The 23200-nt window shown below is 43.5% G+C and overlaps 1 protein-coding gene across 1 annotated transcript in view; it reads right to left on the reverse strand.

Moving 5' to 3' along the window:
- RPS6KA5 (ribosomal protein S6 kinase A5) overlaps positions 1-23200 on the reverse strand; it is a 1659077-nt gene that overhangs the window by 551173 nt on the left and 1084704 nt on the right. Inside the window, 1 exon segment of the mRNA XM_044073623.1 lies at positions 22095-22286. Within this exon segment, the coding sequence (XP_043929558.1) occupies positions 22095-22286 (192 nt within the window).

Here is a 23200-nt window from a genome sequence, read left to right on the forward strand (position 1 = left end):
TAGATGCTGTAGTCTGGCAGGCCACTTGTCTTGTATCCACTTTCCATTTAGATGAGCTCCCCAAGCAGTGTCCGAGGCATCTGTCGTTAAAATCTGACTCGCCTCTGGCGGGTCACAGAGAGTCCCTTGTTTAGGTGACATTCCTGAGCCCACCACAAGAATTCCTTTTGAAGGCAAGGTATTATTTGAATGACAGTGTCCAAATCTTGGCAGTGCTGTGTCCATACATTTTGAGATACCATTGCAGCTTCCTCATATGCAGTTTGGCATTGGGAAGCACCAGAATACAAGATGCCATGAACCCTAATGCTTGAAGGACTGTCCTTGCAGTCAGCACGGACTGATGAGATAGTTGATGGAAGTAAAGTGACAGACTCTTTTGTTTGTCCGGGGTTAAAAGGCCATCTGGGCTGCTGTATTCAGTCTCACACCCAGAAAGCACATGTCTTGAGAGGGTACTAGACTGGACTTTATTTCGTTCACAGAATACCCTAGGCATCTTAGCACTGCTATGACATATTCCAGATGCTGTAGAAGGTGTTCCTTTTCTTGAGCCAGAATCAGGCAGTCGTCCAAGTAAGGATAAATTTGAATGCCTTGAAGCCTGAAGTAAGCTATCACTGGAGCCAGAACCTTTGTGAATACTCTGGCAGTAGATAAGCCAAAGGGCAATGCAGAGAACTGATAATGAAAATCTCCAGTTGAAACCAGATACTTTCTGCAACTTAGCCTTATGGGCACATGAAGGTAAGCTTCCTTGAGATCCAAAGTTACCATCCAGTGATCCTTGCCCAGCAGAGGTAACAGTTGCTGTAACGTCAACATCTTGAACTTGGGAATGTCCAGATAAGTGTTGAGGATAGATAAATCCAAAATTGGTCTCCACGTGTTCCCCTTCTTTGGCACTAGGAACAGGCGAGAATAAAATGCGAAGCCCCTTTCTGACACAGGGACTGGCTGAATAGCCCCTATCTGGAGTAACTGAGAAACTTGCTTGTGAGCCTCTTTTCTTTGTGGAGGAGGAACATCTGGCATGCCTTTGAAAGGGGCATTGTGTGGAAATAAAATCTGTACCCGTGATGAATGATATCCAGCACCCATCTGTCTTGAGTGATTAAATCCCAATTTTCTTTGAAAAGAGACAATCTTCCTCCTAAAGGAGCTGCCAGGCGAGAGTCCACTGGCAGCTGAAAAGGCAGGTCATTGGTTCTGCTTACGAAAGGACTGACCCCTGCCCTCACCAGAAGTCTGAGCAGGTGAACTGTCTGATCTAGGCCTAAACAAACCTTGAGCCCTGCCCCTACCACGTCTAGACCTACCCCTAGACTGGGCACCATAAGCAGGATATGTCCACCCCTTAGCAGGCCAATTTCTACTAAACTTGGAGGCTGCACCTGCAAAAAATCTTTAACAGTCTGCATAGACTTAGCTTTGTCCTCCATTTTCTTTATAACTGCTTCCACAGGCTGTCCAAACAACACATCAGACTGTAAAGGAGCATCCAAAATCCTGGTCTTAACATGCTCAGCTAAATTCTGATCCTTCAACCATGCATGTCTGCGAAGAACAGAACTAGTAGCAGCCACCCTCGAGGAGGCCTGAACAGCATCAAAACCACACTGCAAAGAATGCTTACCCACTTGTTCAGACACATGAACCAAATCCAGCAATTCTTTACACTCAATACCTTCCGCCAAAGCATCCACCTTAGATTTCAATTGTGAAAGGAGATAATTCTGATATTTCAGCATATGAAACTGACAATTCAACGCCTCATGGCCAAAGTGGAAGAAGTATACTTTCTTACCCCACCTATCCAAAGCCCTTGCCTCTTTATCAGAGGGTACAGGATTTTTAACCACAGAAGCTTTAACACCTTTAGGCCCCTGAGAAACAGTTTCCGGGTCCGCCCTGGGACTCTTAAACAAATACTTATGAGCTTGGCACCCTATAATACCTATCAGGCTTAACAGGAGCAGGAGGCAAGGAGTCAGGGTTCAGAGAAGCCTCTGCAAAAACATCCTCCACCACATTCAACACAGGAGGAATAGCTAAGGGCCTATGCTGAGGCAAAAACAAGAATTCCCTAAGCCTTTTTCTAGAGTCAGAGTAATCTTGGCCTTCCCATTTAAAGTGCTCCCTCATGGAGTGAAGAGTCTCTGAAAATGAAAAATCCTCAGGAGGAGAAGCCGAAGGTGGAATCATCCACATCAGAATCAGAATAAGTAGGAAACTCTTGCAAGTCTTCCCCAGAAGACTCTGAAGCCTGTGAACACTGTTCAAAACTATCAAACTCCTGTTCCACCCTAGGCCTCTTATCAGGTGGGGGCATAGAACCTCTAATCAGAGTAATCAAATCTTCTGCCATTTTGAGCATATGTTTCTTAGGCACAGAGCCCGAAATGCTAGGAGAAGCCCCCACAGAAACTGAACTTGGCCTACCTCTAAAAGAAGCTTTGGCAACAGAAGGAGAGGCCCTAACTACCTTGGGAAGAGAGGAAGAACAGTTACCTGAGAAGCCCCTCAGCGTGGCCTGCCTCCTGAGAGGGCACATCCTGTAGCAGTAAAGTATCTGCCTGAGACTCCATTGAAACTCGTGGCAAAACCTCCGCCCCTGAGCCTTCCAAAGGACCGACATCCGGGGCTGCGGTTCCTCCCCTAGGCTTCACTGTTTTATCTTTGCGCTTCTTGGATGAAGCAGGCGGAGCATCCGGCGGCATATTATAATTGCAACGTTTCCCAAACACTAACCTAGCACAATCAAGCCTCCTCTTAATAGTGCGCTTGTTAAATCTAGCACAAGAGCGGCAACCAACAACGTCGTGCTCAGGCCCTAAACAAGGTATACACAATGTATGAAAATCCTTATGCGGTATCTGCTTCCCACAAGAAATACAGTTATTCACTTTTCTGACATCCGTTAAATACTGAGGCAAGAAAAACCAAAATGTTCTCAACGGGTTACTAGCCAACTCTGTATTCGGTCTGAAACTCCGGTTTCGGAAAATCTCAGAACGCCAACCTGCACTCGCAAAACTGCTTCTGCATCGGACCATGCGGCTAAAAAGACTGAGGAAATTACGTCGGTCATGCGCATTAGTACCCTGACGTACTGACGTCAGTCTAAGGCGCCATGACCGACGTCAGCCTTATACTCTGGTATTCGGGCCGACTGGGACGCGGACTATACCCAATTGTCAGGACTGCAGCAAGGGAAGACGAAGAACATCCAGTAAGCACGCACAACAACAACAACGGGCAAAGGCCCTCTAACTTAAACGGGCTTTGCCCGACAGCGAAATTAAATCACTTCACACACAAAAAGTTATCAAACACACAAAATAATGACACAGACTTTCAAAAGTAGGGCAAAGGCCCTCTAACTTAAACGGGCCTTGCCCGACAGCGAAATAGAAGTATCAGTAAATCACTTCACACACAAAAAGTTATCAAACACACAAAATACAGAGAATAGCTGTTAAAACAGCTGTTTTTATCAAATTCAGAAGAAAACCCTAAGGTCAAAGACCAGTAAAAGGTAAAAAGAAACCACTTAGCTCCAGCCAAGTCGAGACCATGTCCAGCTTGTAAAGCGGCAAACAAGATCTGGGGAAGCAGGTGTGGTGCATCCTGGGATAGAGGGTAGCCCAGCCAATATGAGACTTCGTTCTAGTGTACTAGTTGGCCGAGTCCATCAGTTATGAATGTAGGCGAGATAGGATCCCATTACATCCTGATTCCATGAGCAATCCATTTAGAAATGGTCTGTTTTGAAATGGCTTTACTTTGGGAACTTGAAGCATAAGAAACAAACAATTGCTCTGATTTCCTGATGTCCTTGGTTCTGTCCAGGTAAAAACGTAGTTGTCTGTGTACATCCAAGGAATGTAAGATCCTTTCCCCTTTATTTTGAGGAGTGGGGAAAAAGGTTGGCAAGTGAATAGTTTGATTTAAAGCCACTTTGGAAACCACCTTAGGCATGAAAGTAGGATTAGTCCTTAAAGACACCCTGTCTTGATGAAAAATAATATAAGGTTCCACAGCCATTAGAGCTTGCAACTCTGAAACCCTCCTGGCAGAGGTCAGAGCTAAAAGGATGGCTGTCTTCCAAGATAAAAACTTGATGTCAGATGAGAAAACTTGATGTCAGATGAGGCAGCAGGCTCAAAAGGAGGTAAGGTGAGCTTTTCCAAAACATAGTTGAGATCCCAAGCAGGAATGGGAGGAGATCTAGGGGGCCTTAAGTTCTTAGCTCCTCTGAGAAATTGTCTCATGAGCTGGTGGGAAAAGATAGGAGGGTCTGTATTATAATGAGCAGAAATAGCAGAGGCGTGTATCTTTATGGAAGAGAAAGAGAGACCCTTATGTAAGAGGTCTGACAGGTAAAGTAAAATCTGGGGAATGTTAGGAATAAGAGGATCAGAATCCTGAGCCTGAATCCAGGAACAAAATCATTTCCATTTTCCTGCATAAGATTTTCTAGTGCTAGGACGTCTGGCTTCTAAAATGACATCCATAACCTGCTTGGGTAGGAGAGAATGAATCAAAGATCCTGGATTAACCAGGCCGCCAGGCTGAGAGGTTTGACATGGGAGTGTAGAATCTGACCCTGGTGTTGGGACAGAAGGTTCTGAATCTGCGGTAAAACCCAGGGTGGCTCTAGACAAAGGTTTCTCAGTGTTGGGTACCAAAACTGTAGAGGCCAATTTGGGACCAGCAAGATTATCATCTTGGGCTTGTCCTGCTTGATCTTTAGTAATACCCATGGAAGAAGAGGAAGAGGCGTAAAGGCATATCCCGAGAGGTTTCTCCAACTGAATGATAGGGCATCCACTTTCCAAGCTTGAGCGTGGAAAGTCCTGGTGCAAAAAAATTTGTAGTTGAAGATTGAGGTGGGATGCAAAGAGGTCTATGTGAGGACATCCCCAGACTGCTGTAATCATCTTGAATATTTCGGAGTCCAACATCCATTCGTGTGGATCCGAAAGGTTTCTGCTCAGACTGTCTGCCAGGAAGTTTTGCTTCCCTGGTAGAAACTGTGCTTGAAGGTCCAAATTGCAAGGGCTGTGTTCCAAAGATCCATGGCTAGTCTGCAAAAGGGGTAGGAATGAGATCCCCCTTGCTTGTTTATGTACCACATAACTGTGGTGTTGTCTGTCCGTATCAGTAGTTGTCCTGGTTGTAGAAGATTCCTGAAGGCCAATAGAGCTTTCTGAATGGCTAACATTTCCTTTAAATTGATATGCAGGTGCTTCTGATCCTTTGTCCAAAGGCCCTGCAGACAGTTGCCCTGAAAATGGGCTCCCCATGCATAATCTGAGGTGTCCGTGGTTAGAATCTGAGTGGCAGGAGGCAGACAGAAGGGTTTTCCTTTGTTTAGAGTACATGCCTTGGACCACCAAAGGAATTCCTTTTGAAGACAAGGCAGGACAGAGATCAGTATGTCTAGACTGTGACAATGCTGAGACCATACACTTTTTAGGTACCACTGTATTTTCCTCATATGTAGTCTTGCATATGGTACAAGAAGGATGCAGGAGGCCATGTAACCCAGAGCCTGCAGGAATCTACTTGCAGATAGCTGAGTTGTAGTTGCCAAGGTTTTGAAAGTTGAAGCCAGCTGTAACTGTTTTTCGTATGCCAGAAATGCCATCTGGGTTGTTGTGTTTAGAGAAGCGCCCAGAAAAATTATCTGTTGTGAGGGTGTCAAATTTGACTTTATGTTTACAGTGAATCCCAGGAACTTGAGAAGATTCTGAACAAACTGTAGATGCTGGAGTAAGACCTCCTTGCTGTCTGCCTGAATAAGACAGTCGTCCAGATAAGTGTAAATGTGAATTCCCTTGAGTCTGCAATAAGCTACTACTGGAGCCAGGCACTTGGTAAAGATCCTGGGCGCAGTAGACAATCCAAAGGGCAGCGCAGAGAATTGGTAGTGCCTCGATCCTGCCTTGAACCTGAGGTATTTTCTGCGTTCCTGTCTGATGGGAATGTGTAAATATGCTTCTTTTAAATCCAAAGTTACCATCCATGCATTTTTGGTCAGCATTGGTAGTAGCTGCTGTAGAGTAAGCATCTTGAATTTTGGTATCTCTAGAAAAGTGTTCAAGACTGACAGATCCAGAATGGGTCTCCATGAATTTTGCTTCCTGGAGACTGGAAAGAGCCTTGAGTAAAAACCGTGTCCCATCTCTGAAAGTGGAACTAGTTCTATGGCTTTCATAGCCAAGAGAGCTTCCACCTGGTTTAATGCCTCTGACCATTGATGTTTTGGAAGATCTGGCCATCCGCTTGGCCTTGGTGGGGTATGAAAATGGAATTTGTAACCTCTTGAAACCACATCCAGAACCCACTTGTCTTGGGTTATATGAGTCCAATTTAGATGAAAGAGAGAAAGTTTTCCTCCGAGAGGGGCTTCCAGGCAAGAAGTTCCTGCAGCCCAACAGAGGGAGTCATTGAGTCTGTTTTCTATGAGCTTACGACCTGTCTTCTCCTCCCCTAGGGGTGGAAGCAGTCCACTGTCTTAGTCTATAAGAGGCTTGCGTTTGAGGCCTACCTCGGGGGCGTCTATATCTACCCCTCTGAGGCCTGTCTGAATTGGGAAAGGACCAATTTTTTGTAGGCCAATTCCTGCTAAATCTGGGTGGCTGTACTTGTAAGAAATCTTTAACTGTTTGCATGGACTTTGCCTTGTCCTCCATCTTTTTAATCACGTCTTGAGCTTTAGATCCAAATAAAACATTATGCTGAACAGGAGCATCCAATAATTTAGCCTTTACCTGATCTGGCAAAGTTTGTTCCTTTAACCATGCATGCCTTCTAATTACTGTGCCAGAGGCAGCAGCCCTACAAGAAGCCTCCAAGGCATCAAATCCACAGTGTAAACCATGCTTCCCAACTTGTTCAGTGGCATGCAATAAGTCATGTAGTTCCTTATCATCTGCACAGGCGGAAATGGAAGTTAGCTTTTGCTTTAAAACAGACAGGAGAAATTGCTGGTATTTCAGCATATGAAACTGACAGTTTAAAGCCCTAATAGATAAAGTAGCAGAAGTGTACACTTTTTGCCCCATCTTTCTAAAGATCTGGAATCCTTCTCAGTGGGAATGGGGTTTTTAGCAGAAGCGGCTTTAACGCCCTTAGGACCCTAAGAAATTGTTTCAGGGTCAGCAGTAGGGTTCTTGAATAAAAACTGGTGGGAATCAGGAACCCTATAGTATCTGTCTGGCTTAACAGGAGCTGGAGGAAAAGAGTCAGGAGTTAAGTTAGCCTCCAAAAAAGCATCATCCACAATATCCAAAATAGGAGGAATAGCCAGGGGCCTATGTTGGGAAAGAAGAAAATCCCTTAGTCTTTTCTTAGATTCTGAGTACTCCTGTCCTTCCCAGTGGAAATGTTCCCTCATTTCATGCAAAGTTTCCCCAAAAGAGAAATCCTCGGGGAGAAGCTGAAGGAATGGATTCCTCAGCATCAGAATCCTCGTAAGGAGGGAAAGAATATTCCTGGTCAGAAGAAGAAACAGAAGCCTGATCAGAGGAGTCATAATAAACTTCCTGCCTTGGCCTTTTATCTGGAGGGGGATGTGAACCCCTAATCATAGTAAGTAAGTCCTCCGCCATTTTAAGTAACTGTTTCTGAGACTTGGGAGCCGGATCAGAAGAGGCCTGGGTTGCAGTCTTTGATTTGGAAGGAGTCTTTGCCTTTGTCTTTGGCTTTGCCTTTATAAGAAGATGAGTAGGCCTGAAAACCCCTTCGGAAGCCGGTACCTGCACAGAGGCTCCGGACCCATCCGAAGGAGCATTGTCCGAAGGTCCAACTGAAATATTCAAAGGCCTAGTTGGCTCCTCGTGGGAGTCCGTTTCGGCTATCGGTTCCGAAATGGCCGACGACAGGGGCTGCAAAAGCGCCTCACTGACGAATGCCGAACTTGAAGCTGGCTCCGCCTGTGCGATATCGTCTGATTTGGACCTCAGAGGCCTGTCTTTGTCCTTGCGTCGTTTGTGAACTCCGGTAGCTGGAACCGTATCCAATGACATTTTGTAATTAAAACGCCTACCGAAGTAATGAAAAGCAAAATTGTACCTTCGTTTAATAGTACGTTGATTGAATCTAGCACAAAACCGACAACTAGCTACGTCGTGGTCAGGGCCTAAGCAAGGAATACAGTAAGAATGAAAATCCTTATGAGGTATTTGCTTCCCACATGAAATACAATTAACTTTTTCTGACATCGGACTGGAGCAAGAAAAAACTTTCCCCAACGGGGTACTTAGCTTTGAGTAGGAAAAGAAAGTCTTCGGACTGAAGTTTGATTATTAAAAATTGTCAGGAGTCAGCCGACCGGCACTTGCGAACTGCTATCACTGCACGGCAAGAAAGACTGGAGAACATGGCGTCGGCTGTCAGCTTTGTACTCCTGGCGCTCTGACGTCAGGGAGCATGGCTGAAGAGCCGACGCCGGACCCAGACTTTGGGATTCTGGCCGACCGAGGACTGCCTGCCGGCAGGGGAGAACCCTACAGTCATGACTGCAACAGTGAAACACGATGAACATCTGGACATCCCTCCAAAATTGATGAAAAGACAAGCAGAAAACTGGTCAGGGAGGCTGCTAAGAGACCTAAAGCAACACTAAAGGAGCTGCAGGAATTTCTGGCAAGCACTGGCTGTGTACTACATGTAACTACACTCTCCTGTATTCTCCATATGTCTGGATTATGGGGTAGGGTTGCAAAACGTAAGTCTTTTCTTATAAAGAAAAACATCCAGGCCCGGCTAAAATTTGCAAAACAATACATCAAGTCTCCCAAAAGCATGTGGGAAAATGTGTTATGGTTTGATGAGATGATGGATGAGCTTTAGGGCCAAATTTCTAAAAGGTACATTTGGTGCAAGAACGACACTTTGTATCACCAAAAGAACACCATCCCCACAGTCAAGCGTGGTGGTGGTAGTATTATGCTTTGGGGTTGCTTTTCTTCAGCTGGAACTGGAGCTTAAGTCAAGGTGGAGGGAATGACGAACAGTTCCAAACACTAGTCACTTTTGGACCAAAACCTTCAGGCATCTGCTAGAAAGCTGAGGATTAAGAGGAATTTCACCTTTCAACACGTCAATGACCCCAGCATACATCCAAATCAACAAAAGAATGGCTTCATCAGAAAAAAATTAAAGTTTTGGAATGCCCCAGCCACAGCCTAGACCTAAATCCAATATAAAATCTGTGGGGTGACCTAAAGAGGGCTGTGCACAAGAGATGCCCTCGCAATCTGACAGATTTGGAGTGCTTTTGCGAGGGTTGCCTAATGGTTAAGTTGTTTACCTTATAGACACAAGGTGCAGGGTTTGATTCTCACATGGGGTAATTGGCTAGGCTTAAAATGTCCCACAAGGGCAGTTAGCCTAGTAGTAACCTATGAACCTAAAAAAAAGAGTGGACAAATATTGCCAAGTCAAGATGTGCCATGCTGACAGACTCCTACCCAAGAAGACTGAATGCAGTAATTAAATCAAAAGGTGCTTCAACAAAGTATTACTTTAAGGGTGTGCACACTTATGCAACTAGGTTATTGTACTTTTTTTATTCTTTTATATTTTTTCCCTTAACAGATTTGTTTATTTTTCAATTGAATTTTACAGGTTATATGTCACATTAAAGGTGGGAAAAGTTTTGAAATGATTTATTGTGGTCTCACTTTTTTATATCACAAAAACCTGGCATTTTAACAGGGGTGTGTACACTTTTTATATCCACTGTGTGTGTGTGTTTATTGTTTGTGCGAACGACATTCTATCGGCTGCAATGCACCGAAAAACAGAATGTCGAACACACAAGCTGTTTTGCACCAGATAGTCGACTCCACTTATGCGAATGCACAACTGCATTCGCATAAGTGGAAATCGACTTATCTGCACGGAGATCGCAATACAGTGGGGAGTAGAAATTCATCTACATCCCCACTGTAGTGCGATCTCAGAGTTAGAATATATAAGTAGGGGGTGTGTGGGGGGCACAGCCACAAATCGTGATAGCTGTATAGGAGTTTGATTTACATCAGCTCCTATACAGCTATCACGTGGTGGTTTCGACAACAGTGTCGAGCCAAATGCATTGAGCATTTTGTTCGACCATTGTGAAAGTTTACTTTCGGTATTACCATTCGTTTATTTGAACGGAAAATGTTTTTCTGTTCGAATAAACAATAGTAAACCTATGTGTGTGTGTATATATATATATATATATATATATATATATATATATATATATATATATATATATATATATATATATATATATATCTATACACACATACATACATAAACACACACATATATATTTATATATAAATACACACACACACACACACACACACACACATATATATATATATATATATATATATATATATATATATATATATACACAGACGTGTATGTAGGGGAGGACTATAACAGTGATTAACCTAAAAGAAGAAAAAGTACTTCCTTGCATAGGCTACTAAAAGCTGGTCAGTTTTGTTGTTACTTTGGTTCTGTCAGGGTAGTAGCGTGAACTGCCTATGTACATCAGGTATGCCAGCATCTTTCCCCTGTTGTTCTGTGGATTGGGAAAGAAGGTAGGTAGGTGGATTGCCTGGTTTACTCTGGATACTCTGGATACTTTAGGCATAAATGTAGTTTAGTTCTCATGGACACCTTGATGGAAGATTAGGAAGAGGGAAGGGGTGCATTAAGGCCTGTCAGGAAACCCTCCTCCCCCTCCTTGCTGGGTGATGGGAAAGCAGTTTTTTTTTTTGACAGGTGTTGCAGTACTGTTGCTGCTGCTGCTGCAAGGAAGTGAGGAGTGTCAACTTTAAAGTTCAAAAAGTTCAAAGGTAATGGTGTGTGGTGTCTAGGAGGGTTTACATTCTTGATCCCTCTCCTCCCTCTGAGGAACTGCCTGAGTAGAGGATGTGAAAAAAAGCTGTAGACAGGAAATAGCTGCTGTATTCTGCTGGATGGAGGCTGATGGATGGACTGGGATGGAGGAATAGGACAAGCTCTGCCAAGTACTCCAGAATGTTAGCAATATCTACATCTTAGCAATATCTATTCTTTTCCTCTTGACAAACCTTTTTTCATTTTTCCAAATGACAAACCTCTTCTGAGGTCCCTGCGCTTCAAGGTCTAATGTCTTGTCTACCTTTAAGAAGGTGGGAGTTAGTTGCTGCTATTGGATGTTCCCAGGCAGTCAGCTGCAAGCAGTTGTTTTGGATGCATGATGTTAGTTGTTGTAGGTTTTGTTAACATTAAAGGCATCAGGGTGTGAGTTTTTTTCTCGACATCTCCTCCTCAGCAATGGGTACCAGTGTTGTCTTGGTGGTCAGACAATCAGTACTATCAGGGGCTATCCTTGGGCGTTCCTCTTTGATTTTCAGTAGTCAAGGGAAGGAGGTGGAAATGCATATGCATGCATCATCAGGCCTTTCAAGGATAAGGAAATGTCCCCATGCCACCAGCTGAAGTTGTCCTTGTGCAGAATTTTTGCAAGTGGAGTGATTGGAGTGGGGATGCGAATTCATTTGATTGTTGGATTTTATTTCTTTTTGTGACCTTGAAGATGTCAGTGTTCCATCCATTCATTGAGCATCGAGTGGGTTCTATTGGTTATGCTTAACATGTTGTTCTCTCAGGGTGGCACAATTCCGGCACAAATATTGCCTGTAACTGGATGTGCCAGCTTCCAAAGGTCTTTCAAAGTAGCTGCATGGGGGGTATGAGGTATGTGTGATTCTGCCCCTGTTTGTTGATGTACCACATGAATTGTTTGTTGTCTGTCATCTTTATCAATTCTTTGAGGAATTTGATGGAATGGTTTTACTGTTTTGGACTGCCAACTTTACTTTGGCATTTCTTTTTTACGCAGCAGTCTTGGAGTCCACAAATCATGCATTTATCCAACATGTCCATCCCATCCCTAGATCTGTGTCCATCCCGTTGTGATGGTTTGGCTTGCTTTCGAAAGTTGTGGAAAGAAGTAAGCCTGGGTTTGTGGAAGGGTAAGCCTGGCCCATAGGAGCATTGTTGGGCCACCATAGGGGATTGGATTTTAGGCATGGGATTGTGCCTGCCTTCTGTGCATAAATTCTTTAAGGTACCACTGTTTAGGTACCACTGTAGCTTTCTCATATGTAGTCTGGCATGTGGGACCAGCCATGCTGCAGAAGACCTGCAGAACTTTGCCATGAAGCTTTTTTGTTCTGCTTTGGTAATTGCTGCTGTTAAAGCAAGAAGCTTTTTTTTTCTGCAGTTTGTTTTACCATTTGTTTTACTGTTTGTTTTCCTTAAGAATGTGTTTGTTTTTGTTGGTATCAGCCTTGACTTTTATGCAAATGTACTGTATGTGTGTAGCAAGTAAAGTAAATGATTTTGTAACTAAAATGTGTTGTGTTGTCTTTGTTGTCCAGCTGCGCCGTTTGTAACGGATAAATTTGGATTAAGAAGTTGCTGTAGGGTCAGCATTTTGAATTTTGGGACAATGATGTATGTGTTTTAAGCGGACGGGTCGAGAGATAGGGTCTCAACTTTTCTCTTTTCTTGGTACTAGGAAAGAGTGGGAGTAGAAATCCTTTGCCCTGTTCTGTTATTGGTACTCTTTCCACAGCTCTCATCTTTGTATTTTAGCTATCTGCTGTAGAGCTTTCTTTTTTTTTGATTTGGTTAGGTTTGGGTTTTTTCTTTTTTTTGTGGTAAGTGTGTGGAAGGAAGTGGTAGCCTTTGGGTGGGTGGTTTGCAAAAAAATGATTTGTCTTTTTTTAGTAATTTTTTTTTAATTTTTCCTAAAGGCTAACTTTCTAAGCTGCTAGCTGCTGGCCCTGGTGGTGTCAGAAAAGTTGTCAGCTGTGTCCGTGACTTGTGGCAGTGGTTGTGCCTGTGTGTGTCGCCTCCTCTGTGCCTTGCCACTCCTCCCTGTCTCCTGCCCTCCCTCTCTGGTTGATTTCTGCCTCTTCTATTCTGCCTGCCCCTTTGGGATTTGGATTTTTGGGGAAAGGACCCTTTGGCATTTTTTTGCCAGTTCCTTCCTGCTAAACTGGGGGGGGCTGAACTGAAATTAATTGTTTTGTTGTTGTTTTTTTTTTTTTTCTTTTTTTTTCTTTCTTTTGACTTTACTTAGTACCACCAAAACTGGCCTTATCCACTTTATCCATCATCTAGCAGCTTTGCTTTAACATTATCATGATCCGTGATAAGTTCAACCATGCATGCCTTCTTATCACTGTACCCAGTCATGGCTGATGCTAAAAAAGAAAATCCAGTGCATGCATCATACATTTTTTTTAGCGGACCTACCTTGTTGATGTTTGGATGTCATTTCTCAATACATTTCTCTCTATAGGATTCATCAGAGGACGAGTCTTACCAGTGATCAAGTTCAAGCTCTTACTATTGGATCGGATGAAACTGAACTGACAGTTTAAAGCTCTAGCTGAGAGAGTAAGAGTGTAGGTTCCCCCTTTTTTCCCCTGGGACTTTTCCTCCCTCGAAGGAATAGGGTTTTTGCTGTGGTTTTTGGGGTAGTCGAGGCTACTGCCTTGAGTTGTGTTATTAGTTGGGGGGATCTGCAAGTGGGGGTGGTGGAAGGTGGTGTGAGGAGTGGAAAAATTCTGCAAAACTATCTCTGAGGGAGAGAGGGCTGGAGGTAAGAATCATTAGCAGTGCAAAAATCACAATCCATGCATCCACACAACAGGCAGTACAGGAGGCTTAGAGGGGAGGCCCTATGTGTGGGTAAGTGCAAAAAGATCCTAAACCTTTTTCTTGAATCTGAAAATCTGTCCCTGCCATTGGAATTGTTTGGAACTCATGGCATGTAAAGGAAAGGAAAAAAATTCCTCTGGGAGCTGGAATGGAATGATCAATTCAGAAGAGAGGGAAAGTAGAAAAATGTAATCTGAGGAGTCTGTGGCTGCCTGGTCTGGAGCTGAGAATCATCAGTCATCATGGGGGGGGGGCTTCTGGGCTGGGCTCTTGGGGGGGCTCTGGTCTGGGGCTCTCTGGGAAAGGGATTGGAATGTCTAGATTAAATAATTAAGGATATTAAATCTTCTTCTGTGTAGCAAGTGCCCCAACAGGGGGGCAGACAGAGGTGGCTATTGGGGGCTTTTGGGCACCTTAGGCCTGAATAGACATGGCTTTGGGCCTAGCAGCACCCTGGCAAAGACCTTAAGCAGGGAAGGGTGCAGCAGGCCAGGTGTCAAAGTAGACAACAGCCTAGGGTAGGTAAGTACATCCAAACCAGGCACATTCAACTATAGCAAATCACTAGCCGCCAGTTCAACTAAGGTAGCAGGGCTGAAGATTTACTGGATTTTCTTTCGCCGAAACGTCGGCGATGGTGACGGTTTGACGATTGACCGGCTGGACCGGTCGGCGCCTTAACCGAGACCTTTCCATGACTTTTTTAACAATTTGGGTAGTCAGACGGAGAGAGTAGGGAAAAATAAGATAAAAAATTGTACGTATTCAAAACAAGTCGCTTGCGTTAATAGAGACCATGTCTAATCGTTAAAGTGTCAAATGAGATCTGAGGTATCTCTGGAGTTGTTGGTGGATTATGGTAAGTGAACAGATTGAGCTATGGTGCCTAAAGTCTACTGAGTGGCAGAGGACAGATCAGAGACCCATCATTTGAGGAACAGATGAAAAAGACATCAGATTCATAATTTTGTTCTTCAGAAGAGGAAGATGCCACAGTAAATTTTTGATGCTAGCCTATGGTTGTGGAGACCCAGAGGACGGGGGGGGTTTCAAAGCCATAACAGCTTTGAACAAGTCTTGGAAGAAATCTATCCACTCCTTCTCCCCAGGTGCTGAGGGAGAGGTCACATGTCTAGTCTTTTATTTTTTTTTGGACGTGATGTCTGCCTGGATGAGATGCAGAGATTCGGAACCCTGTCTAACCTCTACTAATGTACTGGGATTTCTTCCCTAACTAAATATTTGAGAAACACCCTGAGGGCCCTTGGAAATGATGAGCTGAGGTTCATCATATGTATCTGCAGTCTGCAAGGCCTCAGGAGCCACACCAGCCTCCGTCAGGATCTCAGTAGCAGGAAAATGAGAGGTGACTGGACAAACAGCAGGTTTTGCAACCTCAATGGATACATCAGAGAGCAAAATGTTAGACTGTGTCTGTTCTGGGCCTCTTAAGCTGATTCTTAGGCAGAAGACTGAAGTTTGAAGATGCAGATTCTGCCATGTTCAACTGGGCCAGGCATTTAAGACGCAATTTCCAGAGAGGTGTTGAGAGAAGAAAGCCTCAGCTTATGGGTTTTGGGAACAAATGATTGACAAAAGGAGCAAGATTTGTGATCTTGTTGTAGGACTATATAGAAAAGGCCAGTAGTGTGCAAGTCCTTTTATGGAATCTGCCCAACACGTACTCACACTTAGATTCCAGCTGACATCTAACAAATTTGAACAAAAACAGCATAAGCAAAAAGCGCCAAGGAAGGTTTCCCAACAAGGCACTTATCTGAGAAAACAATAAACTGAAGGAATGGTACCAACGACTAAATGACGATCAGTCTGACAGATGCACTTTCTGTGTTCGGGTTGGCAGCAAGATAGTCTAAGGTACACGCTTTCATGTCCGTCTATATACCCCTACACTTATATGAGGTCATGCTTCAGACATACAACTCTGGGAAGGTAAAGCTTTGCTACCCAGGCTGGACATCAGCGGTGACAACCCATATGTCAAGGATACTGCTACAGTGACTTCAGATAGGACATCTATGGGACAACATCTCTATGTATCCCTAGTACATAAAGTCCAGAAGGTTTAGCATTTTTGCTTGTAAGAGTTTGCATAGGTGTTTTTACACCTAAAGAAGACTTCAGAGAATTCCTCAGGCACACAGCAAATGCTGAGGTGTGAAAGGAAAGGAGGAAAGGAAAAGGAAGAGAAAGTTATGTACTTAGCATAACTTTCCAGCTGTGCTGTCTATTTTCATTCCTCCTTGACTGATGGGTTCAGATCCGAGGTGCCAGATCCGATTCGGCCCTGAAAAAGCTTGGGGCAATCCAGAACTCTTGAACTTTTCCCTTACCCACAATGCATCCTCCCCCATTACCTCAGATTTGTTTGCAAGCAGTAAAGGAAGATATACTCTTACAACTTTATACATATATGTGTATAACTCAGATAGAGAGACAGAGAGAGGGAGACAGGAAGAAGTAATACCACATCTGGAGTTGGTAATGTTGGAAAGATATAACCAAACTGTTATATCCCCTCGTTCTTCTAAAATACACCTAAAAATGTTTGGGGGTTGGTGGGAGGGGAGTCGAGGAGGAAAGAAAACAGACAACACAGGTGGAACATTATGTTAAGTACATAACTTTTTAATCTGATGTTGTCAATTTTCATTCTGTCCTCAACTAATGGAGGAGAGTCCCCAGCTACTTAGAACCCTAGGTGGATTCAAGAAAGGATATTTCTGAGCACCATTGAGCAAAAAGATGCCCTTCCTCTGGACACCAGATCCAGCTTATAATGAGAGATAGAAGTGCAAGGGCGAGCCCAAGTTGCTGCTGAACAAATATCATCCATGGAAGTTCTCGAGTGGAAAACAGAAGAGGTAGCTACAGCTCTGGTAGAATGAGCCCGTACTTTGCAAGGCAAAGTCATTCCTGACTTGTTATAAATAAAGGAAATACAGTCAATAAGCCATTTAGCTAAGGCAGCTTTAGATACAGGTGAGTCAAATTTCAAGTCACCAAAGGATAAAAACAATTGATAAGTCCTTCTGATACCTTTTGCCCTATGAAGATAGAAACGTAATGGTCTATGCACATCTAGCAAATTTAACAAGTATTCTCCTTTGTTGGAATAATTTGGGGAGAAGACTGGTAGATTAATACATTGGTTAATGTTAACATATGATACTACCTTGGGCAAAATAGATGCACTGGTTCATAAGGAGACAATCCTTATGGAACAAAAGATACGGAGGTTTCACTGACAATGCCTGAATTTCTGAAATTTGTCTGGCGGAAATGATGGTAACTAAAGACAAGGTCTTCCATGACAAAAATTTGAGGTCAAAGTCATGGGCAGACTCAAACTGTCATAGAATCAAGGAATGCAGTACCAGATTGAGATAACACTGGTGAGTAGGATCTTTAAAAAGGGGTTTAAGAAGAACTGTGCGGCACAAAAAGGCTTTACATAGTTTATGAGAGGCTACTGAACGGCCATCAAATCCAGTGTAGAAACTAGAAATTGCTGCCAGCTGGACTTGGGGCCAACAAAGGATCTACATGCTTTTGAATAGTCCAGTGTACAAATCTGTTACATTTATTAGCGTAAAGTTTCCTAGTGGATGGCTTAATGGAGGACAACAAGATATGACAAACAGGGGATGACAGCATCGATTGTCTGGCTACTACTGGAATTGGAGAAACCAAGCTGTCAGCTTGAGGTTTGGAAGGTCCGGATGTGTCATGCCTGTCGGGTGAGAGAGGAAGTGGAGTTGGGTCCAGAATCCAAGGTTTTGAACTGAGTGAGGCCACAGAAAGGGAAACCAAACCGGTTTTCTTTGGTACTAAAAAGAATCTTGAGTAAGTTCAGGATCCTTTCTGGTCTTGGGGGAGACCTCTTGGATAACTCTCTTAACAGCTTTTGTATTTGAATGTCTGCTTGATCCATCTGATTTGGTGGAACGCTGGAGATTTTACTGGAAACTGGAGGAGAAAGTGAAAATGGAATTATATATCCTCTGGATACAATCCTCTGCACCCAAGTATCTTTTGTTATCTCTAGCCAGGCTCTCTGATGCAGGGACAAATTACCCTCTATTGCCTCTGCAGGGAGACAATCAGGCCTCCGTTCAGAAGCACTGGAAGGGTTTGCGAAAGAATGGTTCTCTGGACCCTTGATGTTGCAGGCTTCCTTTGCCATGAGGGTGGTGTCTACCAGTTGAATTTCTCCCTCCACCTCTGGAGGAGGACCCTCCACATGGGTCCTGGCAAGATCCTTGTGATTTCTTCAACCACATCCTTCCACCTACCCGATGATTCCTTGAGTAGGGTCTTTGGGGAGTGGAAAAATGCATGCCCATGGCAGAAAGGGTATTTCCATCCTTCTCAAACCTGGACAACATATCTTTTACTTTGGGGCCAAAGAGAGACGTGCCGTCGAAAGAAGCATTGACAAATGTAGACTTAAAAGGCTCCATGAAGCCACACAACCGCATCCAGGGTCGTCTCCTGATGGCTACGCCTGAATCCACTGCCCCTGAGGTTCCTTCTGCCACACGGGATATAAGCCTCATGGGCAAGCTCGATATCAACTGATGGGTCGTCAGTTGTGAAGTGATCAACTCCTTCACCTCCTTAGCCATGGTTCTTGTAAGGGTATCCAAGAGTTCCTTTATCAGATCCCTTTGTAATCTGGTGAAATGTGCCATATAGTTCTGGGACCTCAAAGCAAAGGTCCCTGAAGCATAGATATGCTTCCCAAACATGTCCATCACTTGTGACTCCTTGTTGGGGGGATGAACAGAGGAACCTTCGTCGGCTAGTTCCTTTCTGATGGCTGCCACTATGCTCATGGCATCAACAGGGGACCCTTGGACCAAATTGTTTTGCCTTCCGAAGAGATCATAATTTTATCAGGCTTCCTTGGTATGGGCTCAACGGAGTCAGGCTCCTTCCATGCCCAATGCAAGACCAATTTGAGGAACTCATCAGCAGGTGGAATCACCCAAGACATAGATGAGCCAGTACCAAATGCCTCCAGGAGCACAGATTCCTCCAATCAAGGATTCCTGGGCTTCCAGCCACCTCTCTGTTTTATGATTTCAAGGATGTCTCCGAATAAGATGTCCGCAGGAGGTGACCGTGGGGATCCTTTGCCCTCCTCAAAATCTAGCTCTTCGGTGACAGATTCAGGAGAATCCAGATGCTTCTTCTTACATGTCCTCTTCCTAGAGACCTCTTCAATGGGATAATCTGGGGAGGTATCAGAAGAGGTACAAGTACCCAAGAGGGTGTCCTGAGGTTTTGGTACCAGCTGTCCCTCTGGGAGGGTTAGCGGAGACTCCTGACACACAGCAGGGGAACATACAGAACCCAAGGGGATAGGACCTGTCTGGGTCAAGGAAGCTGACAGGGCTCACTCCAAAGTCCTACAAGCTGACCTTCTTAGACAGGGATAAGAACCTGGGTTTGAAAGGAGGGCTTTCTAATCCTGGGTCCTTCCCTGCTCTGAGGAAAGTCACCCTGAGGTAGAAGGTGGAGCTGAACTAACCTTTCCGAAGCGCCAAAGCCCTTGGAGTCAACTGATACACCTTGGATCAGACAGGGCAGAATCAGCTCCAGGAGCTCTCGGGTCCAATAGCATGGAGGAGCTCTGAGCAAACTTCAGATCAGAGGATACAGCGATCTTCGGACCAGAAGAAGGAGGGCGTGGATAGCTAGGATCCAAGGGCTCCAAACCCAAAGAGGGAGTCAGAAGAGGAAGAGTTAGACATGTGGGCTTCCTGACCCAAAGGGCTAGGAGCTGAAGCAACAACTGGGAGGCTCTGTGCTGAAATTATCTATCTCACTACCCTCTCCACATCTTCTACAGTGAGGCTCCAAGAAGAGTGCGAGAACTGCCTGGAAGGAGAATCCAGTCTATAAAGAAAAGGAGAAGGCACTCTCGACAGGACAGAGTTCACAGATGGGGAGTACCTTGTCCTAGGAAGTACGTCAAGTATTCTAGGAGGAGCCAACATCTTCAGAGCTGATGAATCCATTGTTTTCAGACTCTGGATCCAAAGAAACCGTCCAATCCAAAGGCATACTTTTTATCTTTGTCTGATCCAAGGGGGTCGGAGCCAATAATTTAATTTTCTTTTTCTTGGCTGGATCTGTAGAAACTATTGGATCCAAATAAGGCCTTTCTGAAGTTTTCTCTGAGGTCTTAGAAGAAACAAAAGAAGAGCTTGGAGATGATTGAGATATCTTTTTGGATGCCTCTCCAGAGATGGCATCACCAAAAGAAGATGGTAAAAGCCCCTTCAAGATGAATTTATTCTTGCGTTCTAATAATACTTGGAGGTTGAAGGCATGACATATCGCAAAACTCTCTTGCAGATGGAGGGGACCAAAGCAGGAGACACAAAGGGTGTACAAAGTCAGAGAAGGGAATCTTTGGTCTGCACTTTCCACACTTCTTAAAACCCGCAGGTGTAGTTTTTAGCCCTGTTGATAACAGTTATAGGAACTACAGAGAAGAAACTGCAAATACCACCACAAAAAAGTAAAGACAAAAGTGAAAGGAAGACAACTAATAGGATCTCTCTCTCTTTTTTTTTTTTTTTATTTAAAAAAGAAAGAGGGGGAAGGGGACTATTTACAAAGGCAGTAGAGCCACGATAAACATAGAAGGGTAAGGGAGAGAAAAACAGGGAGAAAGAGATTCTAACAATAGTATCTGGAGTACGCTAGTAATATAAAGAGAAAAATTAAAGAAAGATTAAAGCAGAAGAACAAAATTACAAGCAATTATCTATCCCAAATAGCTTGACAGTCAAACAACCACATCTTTCATCTAACAGCGGCAAACGAGATTTGAGGTAATGAAGAGGATGAATTGTGGTTAAGGGAGAAGCTAGAGAGTTCTGCTTGCCAAGAGCTTTTACAGCAGCTGAGTCAGATATGACGCCTTGGATCTGAGTCCATCAGTCAAGGACGGAATGAAAATTTACATCAGATCATATGTTTTGGGAATGCAATGAGACAGAAGATTTCAAACCCCCCCCCCCCCCCCCCACAGAGTACTTTTCAAGAAATGTTGGAGTAGCAAATCATTGATACTGGCAAGGTGTACATGATCACATGGTCTAGATGCCTTGTATTTTTTTATTCTAAAATTCTATAAAACAAGTGGACAAGTGACTGAGAGAACTTAAAATCAAGTGCAATTCAGTTGATAACCAATCACTGAATGCACAATAACTGTACTGTATCAATACAATACAAAAATACACAAATTCTACTTTTGCAGTGTTTTTTTGCAGGGATGCAAGCCCCCCCCGAATTTCCCAGACCTCTGTTACTTTATATATAACAAGTTCTGAAATGGCAGAACAGTGGGAAAGGTACAAAACTCCAAAACCTACACTGTTGTCTGATCCTATCAAATAGCCTTCTATGCAATTTCTGTTGCGTGATCCTGTCACACAGCTCTATACACAATTTCTGCCACATAATTCCATCAGATAGCCATTATGTCCTTCAGTGTACCTGTTTGCCAACTAACTGATTTGGATCCTTATGCTCTTGAGTAATACGTACACTGATCCATTGATAAGAACAAGGGTATCCACAGTTTATATACATATATATATGGGTGTAATGCAGTGTATCGAATGTACAGTGTCCCAACACTCTACAGACTGATGTTCAAACAACCACACCAATAACTAGAGGCTCTGTGCATGCTCCGGGGATTACCCTAGAACGAAGTAAACCAGTGGCAAGTGTTTTTGCAAAGGGACAAGCCCCCCCCACCCCCTTTCCCTGCTAATTATATATCTCAACTCCAAGATCGTACAATCCACAGGGAAAGGAAATATTCCTCTATTCGAGAACTGTTGATCTTGCACACTTGTTGACTATTTGGCAGTGACCTACTGTGTGTTGGGACACTATACGTTCACTGCAGTGTACTATACCAATAAACACACACACACACACACACACACACACACACACACACACACACACACACACACACAGGATTCTTTATTCCAATGGAATACTCACGCAAGATGTTGCACTCTTCACTAAAATGTACAGTCTAAACAAAACCATAAGCAAGACTTGCATCAACTACAGACAAAGGCACACACATGCCCTCCTATCAAACAGAACAAATCACATCTAAACAGACAACAGCACTTGAGTCAAACTGATGGTAGACGTCTCAGAAATATATTAATGACAGTATCTGTGTAATGCTCATGGTGAAAAACATACTGGCAACTCAGAAACGATGCATCTCTCCTGCAAATCTGAAGGGTGGTAGAGTTAATAAGAACAATTAATTATTCAGAGCTTACCAGAATGACTCCTAGGCTCCACAAGTCACAGGACTCATCATAGCCATCATGTTTCAACAGTTCAGGGGCAGCATAATGAAGGGTGAAACAAGGAGTTTTTAGAGGCTGATTATCAGGAGGTTTTAATCGAGCGAAACCAAAATCAATAACTTTAATTTCTGAATTATCCCCTTCATCTGTGAATAATAAATTCTAGGGAAAAAAGATGAAAAGAGGATAAAAACTACAGCATTATCATAAGCCGAAAAACACTACTGTGAGAATTCTCTAAAAAAAGGCTGAAAATATGTTTTAATCTACTAAGGTGTTAAGTTTCTAAAACAGATACTATTACAACCCAAGCTGCTGTTTGCTGAAGATGACTCCCTTTAATTATATATTCAGTGAATGTGATTCAACCATGCTGCTGAAATGTAAAAGGACAATGACATACTCACCAAAGTTTTTAATTCTCTTAGATTTTACCAACAATCTTAACTCAAGTGTACTACTGTTAGTTCACTTTATAGTTTACTTTGTAAGAAACTTGGTCCATTAACAGTAATGAAGATTTGTGCATAGTGCTGTAGGGCAACACCTGGCAATATTCTGCCTACCATAAATTATAGTTGTATAAAATCTTACCATAACAATAGATGTCCTTCTCTTCACTGTTGTAAGATTCATAACATGAGAGATTCCCCCTGCCAAGTGCGACCCCCACGTCTGGCCAATATACCAAAGGCTTTTTTACTACTTAGGAGTATGTGAGATGTTGCACATATTCCCTCCTCATACATCAGTCATAAAAATGATGCCCGCACATACTATCCTCAGAAATGAATGCCCCAGAAGGAACACCAGTCCAAGGAAACTAAGAGGTGAATCGTACATCCATAAGAAAAAGCAAAAACCAGGAGGTTAGGAGGAAGGGACAGAATACTGAAACAGTGAAGAGAAGGACATCTATCGTTATGGTAAGATTTTACACAACTATACTATAATCCATCTATTCTACTGTTGCAGTATTCATAACATGAGACAGATTTACCAAAGCTCATGAGGAAAGCTGGGAGGTGGAAGGGGCAGTAGAGGTCTCTAAAAAGCCATAAAGAATGGCCATAGCA

This window comes from Protopterus annectens, chromosome 6.part0, assembly GCF_019279795.1.
Source record: "Protopterus annectens isolate FY-2018-M chromosome 6.part0, PAN1.0, whole genome shotgun sequence".
Classification (NCBI taxonomy): domain Eukaryota; kingdom Metazoa; phylum Chordata; order Ceratodontiformes; family Protopteridae; genus Protopterus; species Protopterus annectens.